Source organism: Musa acuminata, chromosome BXJ1-8 (assembly GCF_036884655.1).
Source record: "Musa acuminata AAA Group cultivar baxijiao chromosome BXJ1-8, Cavendish_Baxijiao_AAA, whole genome shotgun sequence".
Classification (NCBI taxonomy): domain Eukaryota; kingdom Viridiplantae; phylum Streptophyta; class Magnoliopsida; order Zingiberales; family Musaceae; genus Musa; species Musa acuminata.
The window spans coordinates 30,925,261-30,935,352 of record NC_088334.1 but is presented as its reverse complement, the minus strand read 5'-3'; the positions used below and the strand labels follow the sequence as shown (position 1 = coordinate 30,935,352).

Below are 10,092 nucleotides of genomic sequence, written 5' to 3'. Positions count from 1 at the left end.
AAAAGCACAATACTAAAAGTTTGTAAAATACTCAATATTATTTCTCCCTTACTACATAATCGATATAGTTTATTGGATAATAAATATACTACTAAAAAGAACAAGTAATTCCATGCAAAATTAGAAGAAAGGGAGTAGCAAAGCATGGCATCTTTACGAGCTCGATTGCTAATAGCTTCAGCTCATGTGGGTCATGGGTTTGGTTACTTAACCAAAGTTTAGCCTGGTATGCAACTGAACTGAATTATGCAACTGAACTGAATGCCACACCAATCCAACCCATGATTTAGTTAGTTAACCAAAGTTTATCCTGATAAATAATAAATTCGACTCTGTGAAGGATGCCACGATTCACACCAGATGACAAAGAGAGCATTTTTGTACGTCTCGTTTCATGATAACATAAATCATCCCAACTCTTGATGGAACTTAGGGTTAACAGAGAACAAGACTGTTGCTCCAACTCAGATGAGGTCTTTTGTCAGAAAACAACAATATTTAACAGAAAAGGACGCCTACCAAAGCCACAACCAATTCATATTGTAAGATTCACAGACAAGTCACCTGAAGAAAGCCCTAATATGCACCCAGCTGTTCATGGAAAATTGGATGCTGTCATCCAGAGAACCCCGAGCAAGCACAAGGAATCTTAGGAGACCTCCACTGACTCGAGTACTCAGACAACCTCAGTTGCCATGAACAATGGTTAGGGTAAGAAACACCAATGATCAACTGCAGAACTTATAGTTGAACAGCAGCAGGCAGTCACATTCGCATCTTCCAATTTGAACAGAGAATGTGTATAAAACATGATAATCTTGCTTCTTATTGCTGCTTCTGCATTCACTTCCTTGCAACCAGCAGCACCACCAGTCGCTACAGCTTCCAAACAAAAATGTTAAATATGGGGGTATCTCCAACCACCAGAAGCTCATTTCAATGACTTTCACACATCATACATGAAGGTAGACACTTCGTTTTGAGCCAACCAAGTGTTCCCGAGACTACAAGAAGTAGTCGGGAGTTTTGCGAGTAGTATCGGGCTCGATTTGTCGTGGTGCTGGATCAAACTGAAGGAAGTTCTGATCCATGTTCTCCCCAATCTCTAATATAGCTGCCATGTTACCACACCGGTAACAGTAGTTTGGCGCGCTAAACACGGTAACAACATTTCTGTCCTGCACTCATGACAACGTGCGCAAAATATGCATAACAAGTTAGGGCCTCTAAAAATGCTGCATAATGAAACAAAATTTGCTTGAGTCCACTTGGCCCTAGAAGGAATTCAAGCAATATATAATGTGCTCTACTCCAGTTAATCTTTGACAAAACTGATTAAGACATTCTGATAAATTGACTTCAGAATAACACAAATATGATCAACAAATTCTGCATGCATAATCTCAAGACCTTTCCTTTACAATGATGCAACAAACTTAATTCGACAGGCAGAATCCAAGATACAACACTGTGAGACAGAAGTGTCATCCATGGAAAATGTGCAGAGGTAACGATTGAATTGGGCTACCCTAGTTTAAATAAAGAGAACATAACCAAAGTTGCCACACATGCTACAGAATTATCATTAATGGGAAATATGCCGAGGGAACAACTAAATCTGGTTAGCCTAGTATAAATACCATGAACACAATGCTAAACAAAGAGAACGGGGAAAACCAGATAGAAAAATTATCCAGTAAATTTAAAGAATAATTTTTCTTTTGGTATTCTCTTCATTTTCTCAAACATCCAACATTTTCTTTTGACTCTCTTGCCTTCGTTCCCCATATAACTATTTAATCACCCACTGGTAATCTATCAATCACAAGTTATTCCTGCTGTCATCCTAGAAGCAGCAATCTTTAAGAAATGCACCTTGGGACAAAATATTTGGTATAAAAACCCTACAAAGTGACCAGATATTTAACCAACATTTCAACCCACCTGGCACCAATTAAAACCTTCCATAACAAGTTGATGGGCTCTTGCAATCAGAGTTAGGCCATTATTATGATTAAACTGTTGTGCAATATCTTGTCCAAATGTGTATCCTGCTCCCCTTGGTGATATTCCCCATCCGCATCGATCATCAGGATCAGACCAGAGAAGATCACACATGGGACCTTCATGTGGAACCTATAGGCCAAATAAGAATTTAAGTTATTTCATATGGTAACTAAGTAAACCAACTTAGATGTTAAAAAGACACCGCAAAACATAACAAATACTTATAAATAGAAAAGTATTATGGAAACGGGTAACTAGTACATTTGTCGACTCAGAGCTGAGAATTTCCAGTTTCATGTGAACATAACCTAAAAGAAAATAGACAAACCTCAACTTCAAAACAAAGGATGGGGTTAAGTTGTTGAAATGTTTCTAATGGACAATTTATGATGGTCACTCTGCAATTCAAAGCTAAATATACAAATTTACAACAAAACTTATCATGTTGATGTGCCAGAGCTTATCTCAATCAGTGTTTTCAAAAGTGCTAGGCGCTCGCCTAGGTGCCCACCCGATGTTCCAGAATATTAAAAATTTAAAAATATATATTATGATTGATAAATATGATAAAAAAATAAAAATAACACAGAAAATTGAAATCATATAAAATGCCAAATTACATTGTCCATCTTCTAATAACAAAAATATTAAAACAATTAAGTTTAACATCAAATTCAATGAAATGTGCTACACAGGGTTCTACTGATAGAGACAAGTTGATTGAAATGAGAAAGAATGGACTGAGAAAAAAGTGCACCATAGTTCTAACTCAAATTCAATGAAATGTGCTAACCAATTCTAGCTCTTAATAGAGTAAAAGTGCACCACCTCAATATGGTGCAACAAGCTGATCAAAAATGAAAAAGAATGGATTGAGAAAAAAAAGTAACCGGCAGCTATGGAGGAAGGTGGGGGAAGAAGAAGGCGGCGAACTAAGCTGCGGAGGAAGGCGGCAGCAGTGGATGTAGGGTTTTGTTTTCCTGTTTGTCTAACTGGGTCAAGCCAGGGGGGGAATGGTTGGTTATTTTAGGGTACACTAGTTGGTTCGATTGAACCAACTTGTTTATTCAATTGAACCATGCTTGAACCTCGATCCAATTTAGCTCAGGCACTCGTCCAAGGCGTTCGGCAGCTAGGCACAAGTGAGCGCCCGAGTGGTGATTCATTGAAATGCCTCACCTCGACATTTTGCGAGGTGCTCGGGCCTTATCTCACCTCTCTCGAGTGCCTTTTGAAGACAATGATCTCAATAGTCTCATCCTTCAACTTATTGACACTAATACTGTGTGTCCTAGAATTAAACCAAGCGTACACAAAATCAATGTAATGATGAGGACTGAAACAACTCTTGAATTAGGTACCAGTTGCACCACCACAAATGTATCCATATTCTTAGTTCCAAATCATTCCACTGGACTAGTCATGAGAGAATTTACTTGTTAGAGAATGGTCAGGTTGATTTGAAAGGACTGGGTTTGTACATACTCCCATCTGACTGATCCAGTTCAGCACATGTCTGTTTGAATCAGTTGGAAGAATTTTTTTTACTTGCCGGGGTAAGACTGAATACATTGACTATTCCTAGACTCCACATTGGCACTGGCAGGAGCCTTATGCACTAAGCTAACCTTAAGCAGTGCTCTGCACTGCCCTTCTTACAATCTAGAAAAAAGGCTCACTGGTTATGATTATTACTACTGTTTTCTATTGATAGTTTTAGTTAGTTGACAAAATCTGATCCATTAGTTGCTATACAACATAGAGAAAGTAGAAGAATCAATGATAGAATCTAGACACATACCTCCTGTATACGATTCAGAGCACGAATATTATCTAATGTATCCAATGATGGGGATAGACCACCATGCAAACAGAATATCTACAATCAGAAAACAATGACATCTTTTGAGAATTTGAAAGTGGCTAAATTAGTAAGTGCAGAGTAAAGGAGCAGGAAATAAGACCTGACTCTCGATAAGAGCTGTAAGAGGCAGATAATCAAAAAGGTCAGTAAAATACTTCCACACATTGGCATTCCCATACTTCCTCAAACACTCATCATAAAAGCCATACCTGAAACCACAATCCAAGATGAACATGTAATAAAGTTTAGATATCATGAAATATCGAGGAATTTATCCCACTACTGTAGCTATTAAACATCAAACAAATTTCCCATAACTTACATAGTAAAACATTTCTTTTTTTGCATTATATATTTCTACTTGCTGAGTTGAAATAGAAGGATCTGATAAAGGTGTCATCATAGGCATAACATTCATAAGCACAAGTAATATACTTCAAACATTTGTACTTGCCAAATCAAGGTTTTCTTTCTCCACTGACAAACTATGTAATAAGCAATGCTCTTTTAACAAGAAAAGTTTGTCTTAATCCACATTTGCTATAAATCTTACAAAAGTCAGTCATGGATAATCAATAAAATTCAAATGACTAATGGCTGTTAGATTAACATCCAAAAACTATTGCCCTGTGCTAAATTAGATGAAGATCTTCAATTTTGTTGACTATTCACAAACTAGGTAACCTCTGTCTTCCTCTCATCTATGAAACTCTGCAGTCTTGTGTCATCTCTTAGCTATTGAACTTCGTACTTTCATGTATGCCATGTAGTAAAGTGACAGACACTAAAGGTCACTAAGGATGCTCTGGAGGTAAAGGTTTAGGTAAGAGAGGAAGAGAGATGTTCAAGCTGATCCTAGATAACTAGCATCAGGTATCATACTTCCATGACAAAGAAGCTGTCTTAACTGAGGAATAAGACAAGAAATAAGGGGGAGTTAAAAGAGAAGGGAGGAGCACTAAGAAACAAAAAGAGAAGAAGTAGAACAAGAGGTATGAGACAAAACAATATCAGTATATAAAAATGTTGTTCCCAGTGCAGTAGGCTCCTGCTAATGCAAGTTTGGAGCATTGTTGTCTTATGCAGTCTTACTGCTACAAGCATAGAGAAAATTTCCATTATTTAAATTCTAATCTCGCAGATTGCAGGAGAGCAATCTTATCTTGATACCAATTACCAAAGCTCACCCTCTAGTTATGTACAACATCATGTATCCCAAGAAAATGTCAGTATATCTAGAAGATAAATCATGTAAAACTTTTAGATTTGCTACAACCAGATTGGCACCTATCAGATAACAATTAGCCATGCCTTTCCGACTAAATCTAGGGATCAGTTAAAATTATAGCAAAAAAGAGAAATTCATTATCAGACCCTTAATGCAAATAACTATCAAAATTAAATTAAGAGAAATTCGTGGTTAGCCCCTTACTGCAGATAAAGCTCGACATAGATAGAATCTACATCTCCTATTTAGATAAAAACTAAATAGCATCATGTGGCTAACAACAGCCAGTATCATACTGAGTACTCTACATTACACATTCGTGCAAGACTTTGGGTTATATAAGGACTCTCTTAGGATAAGAATAATAGATTGAACTAAACCTTATGGTTGTTCTAGCAAAATTGAATCACTAGCTCACCAGCCAACGGTTTATTTGAACTAATATATAAATTAACATGCCGGACAAAGAAAATAATCACAAGAGGACCTACATATTCTGTCTATATTCTAATGCCACCAGTTTCATCATAAGATTTCACTCTTGAAAAGCATACAATCATAAGTGTACTAGCAAAAGGAGCCACTTACACTTGAGTTATTTGCCGGCTCTCATGATTTCCTCTAAGGATGGTAATTCTGTCTCTATAACGAACTTTCAAGGCCACCAAAAGTGTGACCGTCTCAACAGAGTAATAGCCACGATCTGCATCAAACATAGTAGTTAATAAAAAGATAAGACCTTTTGGACATCTAATGACAAACCCCAAACAAGTGCAGCAAGTCCAGACCAAGTGTTGTAATTTGGACAACAGCAGATAAATGCAAAACAAAAATGCTCATCAGTTATAATTTAGCAACATAAACCAAGAGTTAATGTCTCACTATGTAGTCATAATAACATAGTGATGATGAAAAGGAAAGGAGTTCAGGTATAGGCATGTCAGCATGCTGACAGAAGCAAAATATATAACCAACGCTAAAATTCTGGTTAGGAAAAAAGCAACCATGTAAATCATCTTATAGAAGACAAACATTTATAACCACAAATTTCAAATAAATGTTTTTATATGACACAAAAATATTGATGTCAACCTTCTTTCTAAATTATAAATGACAAGAAAGCTAATCTATTACATTATCTTACTACTGAAGTCGTGAATGGAACTTTCTACAACAACCAAAAAAAGGAATATAATGCACTCATGCATAGTTCTGAATAACTCAACAAATTTATTAGCAAATTTGATTATTTGGATCCAAATGTCCTTTAAGCTTTTCTACTTTGTCATGCTTCTCACAACCATGAGATTTACTGGGCTGAATGCTTGTGATTATACTGTCTATTTGTCATGGCTCTACCATGTAGACGTCCAATAGAGAATGGGCATACCGGTTTTGAAGTGAAAAAAGGTCCAACATATACTCAAAGCAGGAAATTGAATGTCAATGTACAGTTATACACTAAATTATGTGATTTTTCATTACTTCATGTAGCTGTAGGTAAAATAAAAAACCAGAACCAGAAGAACCAATCTTGAGACAGCTATCTAGGGTTTTTATTTATTCAATTAAAGTCTTTTATCAGTAATTATTAATACATATCACAATGTTAAATTTTGTTAACTGTCTCACAGCTTCCATACAGATGTTCTTAGACCTCCTTCTCCCTCTTTGGACTTCCAAGATATTCATGCTCCTTCTCATATTAGAAACTCATATTTTCATTGCACACAGGACTGCAAATGAACTGTGAGGATTTCAAGTTTCGATGATTAATGCTATAATCCGATTGTTGACAAACCAAGGAGATTAAAGTTGGAATAACTTGATCATGAAAAAATTGAGTTTAAGCTCAAAGTCAGCATGCTAATACACATGTCTAACAAGCTGTGATCAAACACCTGCAACTAAGATATGCGCAAGACAAGTTGAACTCATTTTGACAGCCAACTAAAAACCACAAATCTCAAAGCCCAAATCCAATAGTTGCAAAACACTAGCAACTAGCAGGCTCTCCCATTCTCACTCACATTTCTGTTCCTATTTTTCATGTTCACCAAACACATTTAGATCAACCATGCTCATTCGAGTTTTGGCATCCTTCTGTAGAGATTATTTCTGTAACCAAAAAAGATTTGCAGCCTATTGTTAAAACCTTCTCTGAGATATCAAGAGGATGAAATGCACAACAACTCCCTAGTTCACTTTCATTACAGATATTTCATCTCCCTCAAAATAGAATCTGACATGACTAGAAATCCTTCTACAATTTTTTTTTCTTAACATGTTTGCCATATAATCTATTTTATTATTTCTATACAGATGGAATCAGGCCTCATATAGGAAAATTCATCTCGAGTTACAGGTTACTGTGGACATCTACTATAATTCTCCCCCATATTGCAAAAAAGTCTGATTGTCAGTTAAACAAAATAAGTTTAATAAAGCCATATATTTCATTTGTCAACCACTACCATTAAGCCATATGCTTGAAAGTTTTGTCCATCAATGTCAAGATTAATATATATAACTTGCAAAAGTCAAACTATGAGGTAACATGACCATTGAATAGTTGGTAAGTCCACCTAGTCAAGCTTCAAGTGTGTCAAAGAAAAAATTGCATACTATTAACAATGAATATAAACCATTATGATGTCAGGTAGATCAATTTTTCCAGAAGCATTCTGACACTCTCATATAGTTCTTCCATGTCAGTAACATGATCAGACCTTAGAAAACCAAATCTTGTGATAATCCCTGAGCCAGATAACTTAACGCTTGACATAGTTAGCCGGCAAAATGAACAGAGAAAAGAAAACTTTTCAAACATAAACCAAATTAACTAGATAAGGAGTTGCCAATCCCAAATAGTCAGAAAATTATGGTTTGTTCTTGTTGTTGAGACTTAGACAATGAGCTAAAGTTGACATACTCATTCAGGCATAATATTTCAAGTAACTACAGTAAACCAACTTCTTGATATATGACACAATATATATTTTTGACTTTGTTTAATAACAATGTCGAACCAATTTCATATTATATCGCACAATCTTTCTAATAACTTTGTTTTTGTTTGGACTTGCAGAGAAAGTTAGTGTGAAATATACCTAGAGTTGGTGTTAAAAATCCAATACGTTATAGAATTAGTAAAGAAACGGGCAGCTATTCACCTTTTGACTATGATATTGCAAAATATCATATTTTAAGCATATGGTAGAAAGGTCCGGTGAGTGATAGATAAAATCGTAACACATTTGACAAATGACGTGTCTCCGATATATTAACTGCTGACAAAAAAAAAAAGAAACCATATTTTGTGCGCACATACAAGTCCAAAAAATTGTCACTCAACCAACTAAAGTCTGCTCCCCTTTCATGGGCAGAACACAACCACAACTCGCTTCTATATGTGTTAACCATCTACTTGTAAGCAGAAGGAAACTGCAAGGAAGAGAACAGTTGTGAACTTATGGAAAATTGAGATCACAACCAAAATCAGATCAATTGCAAGTAACACGAATGGAGCAAGGAATGCATTCTTTTGCTAGTTCTTCCCTTAAAAGACTGACCTACATAGTCCCCCATAAAGAGGTAATTGGTATCGGGCGCCTCCCCACCGATCCGGAAGAGCTCGACGAGATCGTAGAACTGCCCATGGATATCACCACAGACCGTGACGGGGCACCTCACCGGCTGCACGTTCCACTCCTCGACGAGGACAGCCCGCGCCTGGTCACAGAGGGCCCTCACCTCCGCCTCCGGCAGGAACTTGCATTCTCTGAGCTGCTCGATCTGGCGGTCCAGGTCCGCGTACGACGGCATCTTCCAGCCCCCCACCTCCGGCCCGTCCGATCTGCGGTTGACTGGAGCCGATCTCGGAGGCCGGAATTCGAAAGGAGAAGCGGCCGCGACGTGCCCCAGCAGAAGAGGATCAGGCAGATCGAAGCTTCAATGGGAAGAATAAAAGGTAAGGGTTAGGGTTTGGAAAGGAGGAAGAGAGGGAGGAGAGAGAGAGAGAGAGAGAGAGGAGGAGGAGGAGGAGGAGGAGGAGGAGGAGGAGTCGATCCGGAGAGCCTCACAGGCTTGGTTCCGTTCTTTTATTCTCTCTTATTTATTCTACTTCTATCTTTTTTTCCTTTCATTTTTTCTTTCATGCGGGCTGATGATGTGGTGCAGCTCATACATCTGGAGCAAGACAAGGAACATTTTTATCATCCACACGCCACGTAGCTCGATCATCGAGAACAAAGTCTGGTTAAATAGACTATTTAAATACTTTTAAATTTGATAAATAGAAACATTGCTCGTAAAATAAAATTTAATATAAAAATTAAAATAAATAACTTTCAGAGTTTTTATTTTTTGCTATGTCGATGAGTCATTATATGCATCATGTTGCCATAGCGTATCGATAGTGAATTTGATAAGACGTTAGGGTTATATCATAGAAGAAAGAGGAGAAACGGGAATGATCATTTCGAGCGGATCGACCTTCTTGATCACTTTAAGGGGATCGACTTCTTAAAGTTTTCCAAAGACTAGAATTATATTTATTTGCTTACTGAAAAGAAATATATATTTCTATTTATAGAGTTTCATCCAGAGTTCACTATGAATTAGACTCTTAATAATAAATAAATATTAAATAAATCCTATCCGACTTGGACAAAACAAACTCGATAAAACATTATTCAAAAGCTAAAAAAATAAAGGGATCCTAACAATTCCTCCCCCTTCAAATCAGCTTTTCCTCAAGGCTGAGCAGCATTAAACTTGAGGATTTTCTCTTTCAATACTTCAGTTACAAGGTATCTGCGGTGTATCATAACCTATTGATCAAGTAAGCACGATCTTCACTTCTTGATAGTATAAGCAATAAGTCAAACTTTCGGTGTATTAGTCATTGTAGTCTTTTGGAGAACTCTCTCCATCTGATGGCTAGTGGCAATTGTGATCTTACTTCAACGTTTTCCTTTTAGGATCACCTGCA

General features: G+C 36.9%; 1 protein-coding gene across 4 annotated transcripts; it reads right to left on the bottom strand.

The window, feature by feature from the left end:
* Positions 1 to 361: 361 nt before the first annotated feature.
* LOC103974882 (serine/threonine-protein phosphatase PP2A-1 catalytic subunit) lies at positions 362 to 9,320 on the bottom strand. Of its 4 annotated transcripts, none has more exons than XM_018821954.2 (7): positions 9,182 to 9,320; positions 8,672 to 9,048; positions 5,688 to 5,802; positions 3,972 to 4,080; positions 3,809 to 3,886; positions 1,945 to 2,136; positions 362 to 1,178 (listed from the first exon to the last, which is right to left on the bottom strand). In XM_018821954.2, exons 2-7 carry the CDS (start codon positions 8,922 to 8,924, stop codon positions 1,005 to 1,007), a joined length of 921 nt encoding a protein of 306 aa, XP_018677499.1. In that variant the 5' UTR covers positions 8,925 to 9,048; positions 9,182 to 9,320; the 3' UTR covers positions 362 to 1,004. The 4 variants fall into 4 exon arrangements, with proteins under 4 accessions (XP_018677499.1, XP_009388059.1, XP_009388058.1 ...); XM_009389784.3 differs by lacking the exon at positions 9,182 to 9,320 and having other exon boundaries at positions 362 to 876; positions 960 to 1,178; positions 8,672 to 9,175; XM_009389783.3 differs by lacking the exon at positions 9,182 to 9,320 and having other exon boundaries at positions 8,672 to 9,175.
* Between the last annotated feature and the right edge of the window lie 772 nt (positions 9,321 to 10,092).